This window comes from Heterocephalus glaber, unplaced genomic scaffold (genome assembly GCF_053883595.1).
Source record: "Heterocephalus glaber isolate CG9 unplaced genomic scaffold, H.glaber_assembly_v1.0 deba00000818, whole genome shotgun sequence".
NCBI classification, from domain to species: Eukaryota; Metazoa; Chordata; class Mammalia; order Rodentia; family Bathyergidae; genus Heterocephalus; species Heterocephalus glaber.
The window spans coordinates 730,492-746,860 of NW_028258164.1; the positions used below are offsets into that span (position 1 = coordinate 730,492).

At 41.0% G+C, this 16,369-nt stretch overlaps 1 protein-coding gene across 5 annotated transcripts in view; it reads left to right on the forward strand.

Annotated features, from left to right (window-relative positions):
• Kcnq5 (potassium voltage-gated channel subfamily Q member 5) overlaps positions 1-16,369 on the forward strand; it is a 478,936-nt gene that overhangs the window by 429,278 nt on the left and 33,289 nt on the right. For all 5 annotated transcript variants that reach the window (XM_004863988.3, XM_004863990.3, XM_004863991.3 and 2 more), the window contains one exon: positions 2,770-2,990. In XM_004863988.3, coding sequence (XP_004864045.1) covers positions 2,770-2,990 — 221 coding nt within the window. The remainder of the gene's footprint in view (positions 1-2,769; positions 2,991-16,369) is intronic.

Sequence of the window (16,369 nt, forward strand, 5' to 3'; positions counted from 1 at the left end):
ACCAATGAAGAGTCTATATTTTTAATCAATGTGTGTTTTCAATAACATACACCTAATCAGCTTAATTCCAAGGGGGGAATGAAGTAGAATTAACAAAAGTGACTTTTTTCTGAGAGGACGTAACAACAGATCTTTGCCTTCGGAAAAAAAAAATGCCTAGTTAAAAAGTTCTGGGTTAGGATATTAGTCTTACCTAGCATACAATTCTGTCTACAGAGAGAGTGAAAATATTATGTTTTCTCCAATTTAATGTGTAATGTGTTGAGCGTATTTCAAAATAGTTCCTGAGATTTTTTTTTTTTAAATAGTAGACATTAGCAAACATTCATGTAGTTTAGAAGGACAAAAGGGAAACGGTGCCTAGAATTTATGTCGATTTTAAGTGCTTTAAACGCTACTGAGATTCTAAAGATGTTATTTCCACTTTCCATTATTCCATAAAGATAATATCAAAATGTTTCATGGGGCATTTTAGATATATTTTACTGGAGCAATTTTTTAATATTTTGTTACTATAATAAACAATGGTGGGTTTAAAGCTGATTTTGTTTTAGATTCTTTTTACTTTTTTAGTAATAAAAATTTTTTAAAGAATAAAATTCCCATTAAATAACATTTTTATGATTTCCTATCGGTTTCTTGTTTATTTAGTTAGTATAGAAAAGAGATATCTTGAAAGACCTTACTATAGTAATTAGTCTGTTAGTTCCAGAAAAGGTAATAGGTAAGAACAAGTATAGAGAGAGCATTTGTAGTGATAGTTATGTCTACTTGACCATTCGTTAATCTAAATAAGGGCACAGAAGAAAGCATATATTTCCTGAAACAGGTCAATGTAAATTTAAATTAGAGAACAGATACTTTAAAGTCAAAAGGAGATTTAGGCTGAGGCAGAAGCATCACAGTGCAAGCCCAGCCTCTACAATTTAGAGAGACACTGTCTCAAAATTTTTTTAAAAATTGAATTAAATTAAATTTTTTAAAAAACAGCTGGGAATACAGCTCAGTGTGAAGGCCTTGACTTCAATTCCCAGAACCTCAAAGAACATTGAAAATTTTACCATTAAAAAAATTAAGAAAAGCAGATACAGCTGGTCACTATCCCTTTGAGAGACTTGTTTAAATAATTGAAGGCTTTTGGATGATGTAGAGAACCTAGCCTGAGAATAAAAAGATGCAGTTTTATGATGTTACTGTTGCTCTTGTGTAATGTAATCAACTGTTTAATCATGCATTTGTCAAGTGCAGATAAGCCCTTCAGCTGACAGCAGTGTTGTAAAGAACTTAGCTCACCTGACCTCATCACAAAACTGCCTGCCTGTTCTGTGCATGCGCCTTCAGCTGGTCCTGGACTTGGCTGTGTCTGCATCGCAGAGGGAGCTGGCAGTTGCATGGTCAATTTGTTTTCTGTGACCAGAACTCTCTGACCACCATCATCCATGGTTTGGTTTGTTTTCATGTAAACACACATACAACACATCGCCTTTTAGAATATGGTTTGTTAAGCAAATAGGCATGGAAAGATTAGCATTACTATTCTTCTTAGCTATGGAACATAAGCACTAAACACATTTGCTGTTGGCATGCTGCAGCTGGGGATGGTGGACACAGCGGTAAGTCGGGAAACAAGGTCTCCACTTCCTCTCAAGGGATTCTGATCCGTGAGAACGCTGCCTTCATCCTCACAAAGGCTGCTCCATGCCACTCCCCCTCAAGCCCCTTGCCCGATTATTTCTTCAGTCCCTGCTGAGCCCAGGGCCTCACACATTGATAACAGTGTGTGGCCTTCTTATGAATAGCATGAGTCTTTTACAAATGAAATAAGAAACCAAACAAAATGGGTATGCAGAGCTTCCTCTGGTTCATGGATACTTGTATCTCCAAGCTAGAGATGCGGACCTGCCCTTTCCCCACAGCACACCACATCTCTGGGTTAGGAAAGTGTAAAGATGCATGCTGGATTGTGCTATTGTAAATGTTCCCTCCAGCCTCCCACAACAGTTCAATCCTGCCCAGCACCGGAGAACTGAAGGCTTGAACAAATATAATTTACCAGTAGCTGCCACAGCAAATCAATAACCTGTTTAACAGCAGGAAATTGTGTTAGTGAACATTAATTACATCTCACTGCATTAATCACTCATCACATTCATTATATGTTGAGGCTATTCTACCTTGTGTGGGTTCTGTTTCATAAGAATGAATGTAAGCATAAAAGAAATGTCGTATTAAGTGTCATATGTTCCGTATGTATGCAGTGCTATAAGATTGCATGAATTTATGGATATCATAATCTTGCCTGGAATATAAAATGCATGCTGAATGTCTGTATATATGTAACTGTCATCGCTGTTTTCCTGTAGAGCTGTTTCGAAATTACGAAGAGATATGCTCCCAAACAAAAAATAACATTCTTTAGTGTTAAAAGTTGAGGCTAAAGCTAAAATTACCCAGCACTCTTTAAAGTGAATTCCAAATCAGTCTATCTCCCATGTAATTGTGTACAGACTGCTATACCTCCTTCCTGTGATGAGTCCATGAAGGGTGTGTATCCCTGCAGAATTAGACAGATGTCAAATGCATGCAAACATAAAGATTAAATAGAGCTCAACCTTTCAATATGGGAAAAATACGTTTCTATGCTCCTACTTGTTGAAAACATTTCATCTATTGAAATACATGACCATATACAATTTCATCAAATTGTGTATTCAAGTGAATTGGAAGAAAATGCTTGAAATGGAATAATCATGCCTCTGTTTTCCACAGTCAGAAGCTAAGTTTTAAGGAGCGGGTGCGCATGGCCAGCCCAAGGGGCCAGAGTATTAAGAGCAGACAAGCCTCCGTAGGTGACAGGAGGTCCCCAAGCACTGACATCACAGCTGAAGGCAGCCCCACCAAAGTGCAGAAGAGCTGGAGCTTCAACGACCGCACCCGCTTCCGGCCCTCACTGCGCCTCAAAAGTTCTCAGCCTAAGCCAGTGATAGACGGTAAGCCTTGTTTTTCCATAACCATTTTTGATTGGATAGGCTAGAGTGGGTTAGGCTATGAAGGGATTAATTCTCCATGGTACTACGTGATGACAGAAGAAAACAATCCGGGAGACAAAATTGTTTGGGTTTTATTGGAAATTTATTCATTGCCTTGGGCAAATGTACAGAAACATGTTAACTTTTGGATGTAACTTTGGTTGCTAAATCAATTCAAAGAAGCCAGGGGCTAAGAATGCATCGCAGCACCAGTGCTGAGCATGAAGGAGACCCTGAGCTCCATCCCCAGCACCACACATATGCAAGTGTACCTAGAACAGAGTCCGCCAAAAATAGGCACACACACTTCAGGAAAATAAAAACTTGTATACATATCTTAATAAGAAATTTATGGAGACAGCATGAGATCAATACAAGTTACATTTGGCCTCTGCAATTGCAAGAGGTGCTCAGAGTGGTGGCCATGAGCTTCCAGACATTTATTAGTACGGTGAGCTGCTGCTTGGGTCACCTTGGGCACTGAGATTGCAGCACGGGCATTCTCAACTTCTTCTCTAAGGACTGGTAGTGCAGTGGGTTTTCTGTGACGTACAACATCCTCTAGAGTCCCCCATATGAGGATGACATCATCCATCATCCGTTGAAAACACATCATATTATTTTTCTTTTCCTGAAGTGTGTATACATTTTTGGGGGGATATATATATGAAACCAAATACAAATTTTGTAAATTCTTCACTCTTATCTACAATATGTTTATTCAAACTCAGTCCAATAGTTTTTCTGATTTGAATGTTATGTCTGACCAGCATATACTCTCCGAGACAGTCAGAGGGCAACAGCACCCTTCCCTTCAATAAGGAAGGTGCTCTTCCCCTTCCACGTGCTCCATCTGCCCCCAAATCAGAGGCCGCTGCTGATCTTCCTTAGACAGATCCCTGTTGAATGTTCTCGCCAGGCATGGTGGCACATGTCTGTAATCCCAGCACTGGGGAGGCTGAGGCAGGGGATTGCTGTGAGTTCAAGACCAGCCTGAACTACATAGCCACACCTTATCTCATAAAAACAACAACAAAACAAAACAAATACAAAGAAAGAAAAGAGAAGGAAAGTTCTTCTGCAGTCTTCCAATAAGTGGAAGACGTTTCTTCTCCAAGAGATATTAACCTATTCCTTTATTATGTACCAGAAATTTACTTGCTAACACACTTTATCGAGTGCCACATAATTTTCATGTTTATAAAATCAGACATTTTCTTTTTCATTTCAAGATCAACTTGGCTTTCCCTTTAACTATGCCCCTGAGATCTCTTCTACTGGGCAAGGAACCAAACTCAAATAGCATCTTCCATTATCGCAGAAAAACCGCAAAGGCTATCAGTCCTGCTGTTCTAGTTCCCTAGAAGAACCTGTATTTTCCCAGGCCCTGAAAGCTTGAGGGATAAAATTAACAAGGAGTGGTCATAACCGTGGCGACCTCAGGCTCCCTCATGGGATCCCTGGAGCCCAGCCCCGGTGGCCGCCTGCTTGAGCCCCTGGGGATAAATCCTCCACCCCAGAGCATGGGGCCCCTTCACCCTTCCTCCTTCTCCCCAGCGGTGCTCAGTCCTCCAGGCCTGCAGGACAGGCCGGCCCCGCCCCGCCCCACCTGGCTCCACCTGTGGCCCCCGCCAAGGTGGGAGACGCCTCCTCTGTCCCTGCTGCTCTCCCCATCAAGCCACCTGCAGCCCCTGAACCAGGCCAGCTGAGTGTAGAGCTGCTGGTAACAGGGCTCCGAGGGATGGAAGCAGGCGCGGCCTTGACAGTAGTACAGCAAACCCCTACATCTTTACTAGCGCCCGCGCCTCCGCACACCCCGCACGCCGCTCCCTTCCTAGAATACCACCCATGTAATGAAACAACTCTGGACGTTGGGAATGACTCCATAAGTGAGAAATTACTGACACGGACAGAGGACCACAAAAAATAAACTGCTTCATTTTACTCCTATATTTATGCATGCACTGTGTTTATAGATTTGTATGTTTGTAGGAAAAAGTCTGCAAAGACACAATATATGAATGATTATTTCCAAGTGGTGAGATGCAGCTATATTGTTTCTTCATTTTCTTCATCTGGGGGGGGGGGGCGGATTGGCTTGGTTTTGCAGTACTGGATTGAACCCAGGGTCTTCTCAGTGAAACATATCTCTAGCTCACTCTTTCTTTCCTTCCTTCTTTCTTTCTTTCTTGAGCCAGTCTCCCTAAGTTGCCCAGGTGAGACTCAAACTTGAGATCCTCCTGCCTCAGTCTCCCAGAATGCAGGAGGGGTCACCTCCAGGTGCCTGGTCTGTACTTCATAATATTTCTACAGTGAATATATAAAGCTTTTGTAATAATACAGCAAAAGAAGATTAAAAAAAAAATAAGTTGCCCCTCTTTTCACACAGTGCCTTTTCTCCTCACACTGTCCTAGGAGCCTTTGAACTAACTGATGTTCACCAAACTTCTCCCAGGTGGGGCAGGAAGGAGCTTCTTCTATAAATACAGCTTGTATAGCTTCGCTTGTGTTCCCACAGGCAGGGAGGGTTAAGTGAAAGAAATTCATTTTCTCATGGTCTGGAGGCTGGAAGTCCAAGGTCAATGTGGTAGCAGGGGTGAACCGGAGAAAGCTTTCTTCTCACTTGTAGGCAGCCATCCCCCTGTGTCTTTGAGTAGTCTTTTCTTCTCTACCTATCTGTGTACAAATCTCCTCTTCTTAGTAAGAATACTAACTATGCCAGACTGGAGGTCCATCCTCATAACCTCATTTTACCTTCACTGCCTTTTTCAATACCTGTCTCCAAATGCAGTCCACATAGAGATCAAGGTTTCAACATAGGAGATGGGGAAGAGCACACGGTTCCGCTCTAAAAGGCCTTTTGCTCGCCAAATCACAGCATCCCAGGTAGGCTCAGGAGCGTCCGTGTCACCAGGCTGTACCAGAAACACATCCGTGATACAGAACAGTGGGTCCGTATTCCTCTAACGTGGCCTTCAAACAGCACTGAACTCCTTGCTGTGAGGTCCTTACAGTTGACTAAGCACATTTAAATATAAAATTCATAGAATCTGGATATCAAGCATGAAAAATGAATTCAAGGCAATTGTACTGTTTGACCAGGGGGAAGGAGAATTTCAAAGACTTGCTAGAGCTGACACTATTCATCACAGTTTCTTCAGTGTCTGCCTAGATGCCTCAGAGGTCAGACATGAAAAACAGCTGTCCCATTCTTTACCAGGTCACAAATTGGAAAGGTCTCCTGTCACCGTGCCTTCTAGATGATTTCCAACAAGTGGAGTCCTGTTTGATAGAAAGCAATTGCTTTTCCCTGGCTGGTGCCCATTTCCATTGAGTCTCAGCTCCCCCAGTAAGGACAGGGCTAATAGCAGCTCTGTTCAGGTGGCTTTGCTGGCTGCCCACTGACTGGAGATGGTGGCTCCTGACTCCTCCTGTAATCTAATAGTCCAGTCTTTACCTCTGATTTAACTTGATATTGGGCCTTGGAAAAATGGAAGTTTTGTTTTTTTTTTTAATGGGAGGAAAAACTGAACTAACTATGGAGCAAATGTAGACCTCAATTATACATTTTTATTTTTAGAGTCTCTCCAGGTTTTAAGTATTTCTAAAACCCACTTACCATCCATAGAAAATAACATATAACACTATAGTCAGCTCCCATTTATTCCGGGTTCATTTGTTCATTCACTTCTGGAGGTCTTTTCTTCTATTTTTCTCTTCCCTTTACATATTTTAAGCATTTCATTGCCCATTAGCCTGCTCAAGGAGGGTGGATGAATAAAAAAAGAACTAGTGGAAATTTAGATCAGCCAGTGAATTAATAACTAAAGGTTACATTTGAAAAATAATGGGCCTATACCTGAAGGATACTGTAAAGGAAAAACAAAATAAATTTAGAATCAGTCTATACATTTTAATAATTCCTGCTAAATCTAACACCTTTTCCTGTAGGTGATAATATTTTAATAATTTAATAGCTCATACATATCTACATTGCTTTTTGTTATGATTTTTAATAAGATTAATATGTTACACTTAAAGGGGACACAGTTGTCTCCTAATATATCACACTCATGGGCCAGGGATTTAGCTCAGTGGTTTCACCGCCTGCTGCACAAGCGCAAGGACCCGAGCTTGATCCCCGGTACCAAAAAATATATATATATATCACACTCGTATGTGTCAGAAGTGGAACATAGCAAGCGGATGTTGAAGCCAGAAATGTACAAATAGCAAAGAAAAGAAAGTCAATTCTAAGAGCTAATGTGGTGCTACCATAAAAAAATTACTTTGAACAATGTGCTGTGAATGATATTTTTAGTTTACAAATCTTGTAATAACAGATAGAAATGCTCCACCAGTCAGTCAGTAGTATTTAAGCCTCTTTCTGTGATTTTAGAAATTAGCATAGAAATTATATTTTTATCATGAGTGTATAAGAATGGTAAAACTAACTTTATTTTGAGCCCTGCTCTGTAGCAGGCATTATTCTAAATGCTATACCCCTGTTATCTCATTTACTTCTCCCCATACCCTATTCTCATTTCAGGGATGAAGAACTGAAATGTAAGGCTAAGTAACTTGCCCGAGTCTAACAGATGTGGGCGTGAGCCACAGCACACACCCAAACTCTAGCTTCCAGGTGGCTCCTGTACATGGATTCTAAGATGTGCTCCGGGTGATCACATCCATTTCCCTTTCAGCATCTTTCATTTGTTTTCCGCCTCCTCCCACCTGCTCCTGCATCCGCTCTCCCATCTTCAGTCTATCCAGATTCCCATCTTGTAGGAGCCATTTTCCCTTGCCACCGTTCCATCACATCATTCTCCCAGCCGGACCTGCCATGCCTCATAACTACATTATCTTCAAAGGCTGCCAGAGCGAGGAGATTAGGCAAACGGGGGAAATGGCCTTCTGATGACCCTTTTCTGTTTTGATGGGGTATCTAGGAAGAGACTCAAGATAACAGACACACTGCTCTGTGTCTGTTCACCCGATAGGGAAGGAAACGATGGGGTCATTTAGGGGGCATTTCAGGATGCAAAAGGTAGTGTCAGGAGATGGATAGCTGCTACCAACAGCTAAGCCAGTAGAAGGTGGTGGATTACAGCTAAAAGACGGCAGATGAACAAATCCATGAGAGTGAAGCTAGGGTGGGACTAGGGCAGCTTTTCAGATTTCTGGATAACTAGTTTGCTCTCAAGGAAGGCTAATCTTCCAAGTCCCTGCCGCACTCGGGAATGCCTTTAAACACAGCACTCAAAGAGCACAGTAATCTGGCAGAGAAGAACAAGGAGGTAGTTTAACAATTTGATAGCAACTCGTCATTAGTAATTAGAATCTATATGTTTCAGAAAAGGTAGTGGATTGCAAAATATATCTCACATACATGCATGACCATGCCTGTTTTGACATGTTTCACACTGAAGGAGGAGGTATCATTGTTGCTAAGCAACTCTCAGGGGTAATGCTGGATCCTAGGGTAGGGACATCCTGACCAGGTGTTTATGGCACAGCCTGGGGATGGGAGATATGTGGGAGTCCCCTGGTTGGGGTCCAGGTGATCTGAAGTTGCTGAATACCTTCCAATTCTGGGGTCCACAGACCAGTCCCTTTATCCCTAGCACTGATGATATTGATCTCTTCTTTCTCCTTCTTCCTTTTGCAACTCAGCCAGCGTACCAGGTGGGATGCATTTGGCTGCAGGGCATGAGAAAAGCCAATGCAAAAACCTTAAACAATAATGCAATTTGCAGTATGATATAAACAGGCATTTAGAGACCAGATAGCACCACGAAAGGAGCATTGGGGCTTTGGCTTCATTTCACTAAACTCCCATGACCATTCCTTTGACACGGCCCCATTGGAGGGTCTATTTTCTCCTCAAGCTAGGGCAAAACAGCTCTGACAGTTCAAGCATCTTATCCAAACACAACACTTTCAGAGGCAGAAGAGAGGCCACCTTGTGTTTGTGTCTCTTCTTTAAACTGAGGAAAACTGCCCATTCACATCTTATTTTACAAGGCTCTCACTAGCCTGGAGAATGAAACCATCATCATTGGCAGTCAGCAGTAAGGATCCAGTAGCTGAATCTGGGACCAGACTCCCCCAGAGCACATGACCAAGTCAGTGACTTTGAGAATTAAGGCTTAAGGATTAGGTATTGGGAAGACAACCTCTAATATTATCTGAGATAGCCAAGAAATCTTTTCTACTTTAAGGTGAGGGTAAAGAGGAAATGTGCCCCTAGCCACATTTTCTCCCAGAAATTCGTCTGTATGTAATATCTGTTCCTCTAAATATCTATGCTTTCTAAACATAAAAGCCAGATTTAGAATTCTTTTTCTTTCCCTGTCTTCTTTTATCACATTATTTCCATGAGAAAATAAGCAGAGTGGCCTAATTCCTTAGATTTCAAAAGAAGGGCAAAATGAGTAAAGAAAAAAATTAGATGACAATAAACAAGTTAGTATTTCAGTCACATAATATCTCCTCATATATAGTCAGCCCCTATATTTCCTATCACCAGGACCACGAAGGGACAAGGATTCAGTGTCCTGTCCCCTCTTTGTAGCAGTGGCACAATTCTTTGCTTCTCAAGCTACTTCCCTTAATGCCTCTTCCTTTTGACCTTAATGATAACTAATCAGATCTCACCTAAAAAATAGCAAATTGGCTGGGGTATAGCTCAGTGATTAGAGTTTGGCCCAAGACACACAATGTCCTGTGTTCAATACCCAGCACTACAAAAAGAGGAAGGGAGGGCAGGAGGAAGGGAAGGGAAGAAAGGAATGGGAAGGAAGGATGGAAAGAAGGAAAGAAGGCAGAGAGGGAAGAAGGGAAAGAAGGAGGGAGTGCAAAAAGTAGAAATGCGCAGCCCTCTGGAAAAGAGTTTGTTTCCTTCCTCTCTTCTTTAACCTCCTCCCAGGACCACCAATCCTCTGTAACCCTTGTTTGAGACTGTCATGTTAAGGTCGCTAAGGATACTGATGAGCAGGAAGAATTTTAATGCAATAATTTTCCCCACTGCCATATCCTAAACTAAATCTCTTGTACCTGCAGTGAGATATTTTCTTCCAAGCCATATAAATCATAAAACATCAACATTTCTGTCTGACTAATTTAAGCACATGGGCTTTGACCTCGCACGCATCTTTCACACTTGTTTCCCAATGGCATCTTCTTCCCTCATGTTTTTCTCAGTCTCCCCAGTTGACATTTTTGGTATTTCCACAAAATGCCAAGCGCTGCATGCCGCACGTAACATTTTCCCTGACTTTCCATAATGATGGCCTACCTTCAGCTAGACCTTGATTATAATTTTCTGCAGTAAATGATGGTTTCTGGCACTTTCTGAAATTGCCTGATAATAACTGTGCATTGTGCTGACAGGAATGATTCTTGATAAAACAGCGTTTTATGAGAGATTCTTCATAGCCTGTGTGTACACATTCCTGGTTGAGGAGTCTAACTAGTGATACCCATCCCTGTTAGTGCTATTTGCAACAAAACTTGAGGGCTTTTTTAAGTGATAAGAATGAAAGCATTTATTGAGAATTATAGGATCTGAACTCTGGATATTCACACTGCATATTTCACTCTATGTTCAATTTGTTATCATAACTCTGTGCAAAGGCCTACCAAGAGTTTACACTAGGATTCTAAAACACACATTCATACTCTTCATTGAGTTCTTTGTGAAACCATTTTCTGAATGAATTTGTCTCTATTCTGGTCATGGAGTGGGCTTTTGAGTTTGCTTTGTTTTTCTTTACTTTGCTTTCCTTTGCTTTGGTAAGCTCCAGGCTCATTTGGTCAGTCAGTCATTTCTTTATTCAAAAATGTGTCCTAGTCCTCTTCTCTGTGTCCTAGACTGTTCTTTCCCCCTAAGAGCTGCTTCAGTGATCCAAAGTGCTTATTACTATTGTGGTGGGAGAGGGAACTCTAGGTCTCTGGTTTCAGACTCCAGAAGATGAAGTATATATTGTATTTCTGAGAAAGGCTGTGTCTCAGTCAGTCTGGGCTTGTAAACAGCAAACATTTATTTCTCAGTGTTCTGGAGCCTGGAAGTCCAAGGTCATGGTGCTGGCATTCTTGTCTGATAAAAGCCCATTTCCACATGGTGGGGGAGATCATCTGATCCCATCCTGAGAGTTTTTCCCTCATGGCCTGTCCACCTCCCAAAGACCTTATCTCAATTCTATCACTTGGGGAGCTAGAATTTCAACTTAGGAATTTTGGGGAGATACAAACATACAGACCATATGACATGGCTTCTTCCACCACTTTTTGTGAAATGCCTTTTCTAGTGCTTAATCACAGGGGAAATGCTTTTCTAGTTTCTTATACAGAAGTTCTGCCAAGATTTCTCCTCTAATCCAAGTGTTCTTTGTACTATTGAGCAGCATTTCTGTCAGATTTCTCTAGATTCTCTCGGTGTTTGTTGCCACCCTACAAGGATAGGGGAAATTATATTCCATTCCTATTTTCAGAAAAAAAAGGTAGGTCGCTCCTTGAGTTATGAATGGACTCTACCTCCTTCGTTCCAGCAGAAACTAAACTGTCAAATGACCTCTGAGAATAATCTTAAATCATACTTTTTTTACTTTTATACGTCCACATTTTCTTGAGAAACCCAGATTTATAAACTGCGTTCCTCAAACTGAAACCAAACCTGAGCGCAATATTAGTTATCTATTATTACATAATGAGTTTCCCCAAACTTAGTCGTGTAAGACACACATACTTGTGATCTTGAAGTTTCTATAGTCAGGGATCCAGGACCAGTTTTGCTGAGTAGCCCAGACTCTTTCATTAGTTGCCATCAAGTTCTTGGCTGGAGATGCAGCCATTTCAAGGCTGAACCGAGAAAGCATCCATTTCCAAGCTTGTTCAACCATTGTTCAGCAGGCCTCATTTCTTCTGAACATCAGTCATTCCACTGGTCACCTGAATGGCCATATGACATGCTGCTTGCACCCGCCAGAGAGAACAGAGAAGGAGAGCACTCAAGACAAGCCGCAGACTTTTATATCCTAACCTCAGAAGTGACATACCATCATGTATGCTACTGGTTACAAAGACCAAACCCAGGACAGTGTAGGAGGAGACTTTTCAAGACGGAGGTATATACCAGGAGGTGGGGATCATTGAGGCCATCTTAGAAATTGGCTTCCATATCCACCTTTAAATCCAACGTGTCTTTCAAGTCACAGATTTCCACCAGATTCTCTTGTCCTTCCAGAAACCCTAACCGCAAGTTCCCTGTCCCTTTCAAATGTTTTCATTACCTGCCTCTAAAAGCAACGGGCCTTGTGACCTCTGGTCTAACCACTTCCTGTCCAGAATTCTTTCTGAAATAGATGACAGATGATATAGATGATAGATAGATAGAGATAAATAGATACAATACTACATATATAATTACAACTTGGGCCTCAACCTTGATTATATTGTAACTATGTGATTATATTCTGCTCCTAGTGTACCTTTTAAAAAATGATATTATCGAGGGCCGGGGATTTAGCTCAGTGGTTCTGCTGCCTGTCTCACAAGCCCAAGGTCCTGAGTTCGATCCCCAGAACCAAAACAATAAAAAAAGTAATGTTAACGAAATATTGAGCATAGGATGCTCAATAGGATGTAACAAATAAATAAATAAGGAGCAAGAAACTAGTTACTCAGTTTCAAAACCAGCATCCTAACTTCCAGCCCAGAACACTCTCTTGAGCAATGCCTGGCCCCCTTCTCTGCATCAAGAAGTTGAAAATACATTCTTGCTCACTTCAAAAGACAGAACCGGAACCAGGAAGTAGGTATGATGGCATTTATTACTAAGTTCATTATGATGACCACCTCACAGCTAGAGACCCCTCACCAGCAGAATGACTTCCGTGATTGGAAGCATTTGAGCCAAACCTGGATGATCAACAGCCAGGCATCTCTGGACCTGAAGGAAGATCAAACCAGACAACTGCTAACAACTTTTCACACAAACCTGACTTTCTGTAACCTTCTCTTTGGGTCTGACAGCAAGTAATCCATTACCCCTTATTCACATGGACAATTCCTAACTGAGAAGTGGAGGAAGGAAAGCAGGATTGGCTGAGAGATGCTAGGGACAAGTTTTTTGTTGTTATCCCATTTTCGTGTCTTTTTGACAGTGAGAAAATTGCTTCCCACTTCGCCCTCATCCCACTCTATGTCTTCCCTTTCCAATGTCGGCCACAGCCTTTAATGTTCTGAGAAGTATTAGAGTGCGGTCCATCCATCATTGTGAGGTAGGTGAGAGATCCACAGTGGATCATTCATAGAATTTGGCTAGACCTTGAATTGGTGGAGTTCAGCCCAAATAAGCAAGAATTTCAGGGCTGTTGCTCAGGGCTACCATTTTGCTAGGCACTTAGGGGCAGATGTGACAACTGCCACCTCAAGGAACTTGCCATTTGTAAGTTTTATCACCCCACCCTACCTCTGTCACAGTATTGATTTGCCCTAGGGGGAACAAACTGTCTCTTCCCTACTCTTCAGACTTCCCACTTTTCAAAATAACCTGTGGGTGAGTGCTGAAACTTGCACAAAATAAGCACAAAGTTAACCATCACCCAAATCACAGAATGTAGCCCCTATTTAGGAGAAGCACTTTTCAGCTGCATGGTGATTTTTTATTCGTAAATCTCAAATTACTCCCTTCAAAGAGATACTTAGTTGTCTGCTTCACAAAGAGAAACCAATATGACACAATTTTAAAATTACATTTAATCACATTCATGTTGTGCTCTATCTGGTAAAGAAGAAAAAAAGGTTATGTAAAGGCCAGGATCCTTTTTCTGCAATGGACAGCTGACATAGGAAAAAGATGCTACTCAGGCTTTGCTTTTTGCTATCTTCAGTATGAAACTTTCATACATTGTCCCAAATTCCTCTTATTTTCAACATTAATTTTTCCCATTTTTTCCCCTTTGCCATCCTCTTTTTCCTCTGTTGCTATGTACAGTGCATAACAACAGTTCCTGGACTCCAGACATAAAAGAAACCTCAGCAGAATATTGCCTGGGAGAGATTAATCTCTATACCTCCAGTTGCAAAGAATTATTTGCACATGAAACCCTTGATTCCCTCTAGTGTGAGATTTCCATCTTTCGTTAATCTAGAGCAGTAGCAACTGCTCTAGATTAATGTACACATTCTTACATTGAAATTGATGTGAATAGTCATTTCCAAAAGTTGTTACAAACCTGTGTTCCTCTCATTTTGTATTTTGGTTAAAAAGTGGTTGTGACCTCATATCTCTTTACATTTGCATCAGTTGTCTGTTACTGGTTGGAGTGGCTTAAAACAGCCACTACTTATTAAGCCTACCATTCTGTCAGGCCATTCTGATCTTGGCTAGACTCACTCCTAGTCTGTGATCAGCTGCTAAATTAGCTAGAGGCTGATTAGCCTAAGGGGGCCTCAGTTAAGTGCTATCTCTGATCCCAGTTCCATGCATTCTCTCGCCTGCCACCAGGCTAGGCTGGTTCAGAGGGTGCTGGTGGGTTCTGCAAATCTCAGGCCCAAACAGTGGCAGTATTCAGTTTGAGACATCTTAATGGTCAAAGCAAATGACAAGGTCAGCCTTAATAAAGGGGATGAGAAAAGAGACTCCATGCCTTACCATGAGGAACTGCAAATGCCATGACCAGTATTGGGATCTAATCATCCTTGTCCTTTGTGGCTCATTCACTTTTAGTATTTTCAAATCTTATTGACTCTACGAAGACAGTATCTGATATATTTTATATTCCTCCCTAATGTTTCCTTCACTTTCAGAGCCTGAGAAGAAAAATCACATTGTTAGCACCTAGTGTATCCCAGGAATTGACTAGATATCTCCTACATATTTGTTTAATACCCACTTAGCCATTTTGCAAATAAGGAAATTAAGACTCAGGAAAGGCAAATAACTTGCCCACAAAACTTCAGTCTAATTGCCAAAGTTGAGTTTTCAAACTACTAAGGTCTAATTTCAAAGTCTATGTTCTACCAAGCTGCTTTGCATGTTTTCTAAATCCCATTAAAGAGTAAATGAAAATTGGTGTAAATCAACTATATGTTTAGTGTTAGGTAAATGATAGCCTGTCTTCTATTCCTATAAATATGGAAAATCTGCTTAATCCATGTTTCTGTATCATTGTTTATACTACAGACATTCTCTCCCTAGCTTTTCATGTATTAATTAAGGTAAATAACCAGTAATTCCCATTAGGCTGAGGTGTCTGGTCAAACTAGTCCAAATAATATCAAGATTGATAGATTGTCATTTCCTAGCATATCATGTGAGTCCAGTAAGAGTTGAAAGTTGAGAAAAATTATCAGATCTCTTTAGAATCTCCCCAAGAGATCTGATGAAAGAATAACTGCATTATTAGTGATCCTGCTGTTGTGGGACCATTACAAAGCATGACTTCTCTCATTACTATTGGCTGTCTCTCGATATGATTCAAAGGAAACAGATCTCATCCTTACAGAGACAGAATTAAGAAAGTCTTCCTGAGATACTTTACCACTGGTTCAGAATATTTCTCCCCCCACTCCGAAGAGAAACCTTCTACAATGATCAAGTGTAGAGTAGGAAGAATGATTTGTCTGTCTCTTCCAATTTGACCTAATATAGTTACATGACCCCATGAGGACGTTGTCAGACTTGGAGCTACAACTTCTTTGGTAATCCGAATGTGGCTGGCCACTTGGTTTTGCCACTAGATCAACGTTCACCCTAGTAAAGGCTGTCCTACTAGACTGTGAATTTACCTTGCCTCTCTTATACACACCTTGCTAATCTGTTAGTGGAACTACATAAATTGGGTTCTGTATGTGTGCATAAAAAACTCTTTTCCAAAGCTGTGAGTTTCGTGCATTTTTAGTTAGGAAGACTGTAGTGCCTTGAATATAATGTTTTCTCAAGGAATTTTTATGAAATTGAATTAATCAAACATTGTGGCTAAGATCATGGTTTTGGAGTAAAAATAGAACTTGTTTCATATCCTAGAACTCCACTAAGTTAAGTGAGGCACAGCAATTGACTTAACCTCCCTGTAGTTTACTTTTCTCTCTCTCTCTCTTTTCTCTACCCTCTCTCCTCACTCTTCTGTATTCTCTCCTCTCTCTCTCTTCACTTTTTGTCTCTTTCCAGGAATAAAACCTACCTAACGGGGTTGTGTGAGCAATAACGAAGTATATAATATACGTAAAATTATTTTACCATACCCAGCACAGCATGGGTGCTCAATAACTGAATATAGTTATTATTTATTAATTAATACTAATCTCTACACTGATATTCATTAATTGAATTGCTA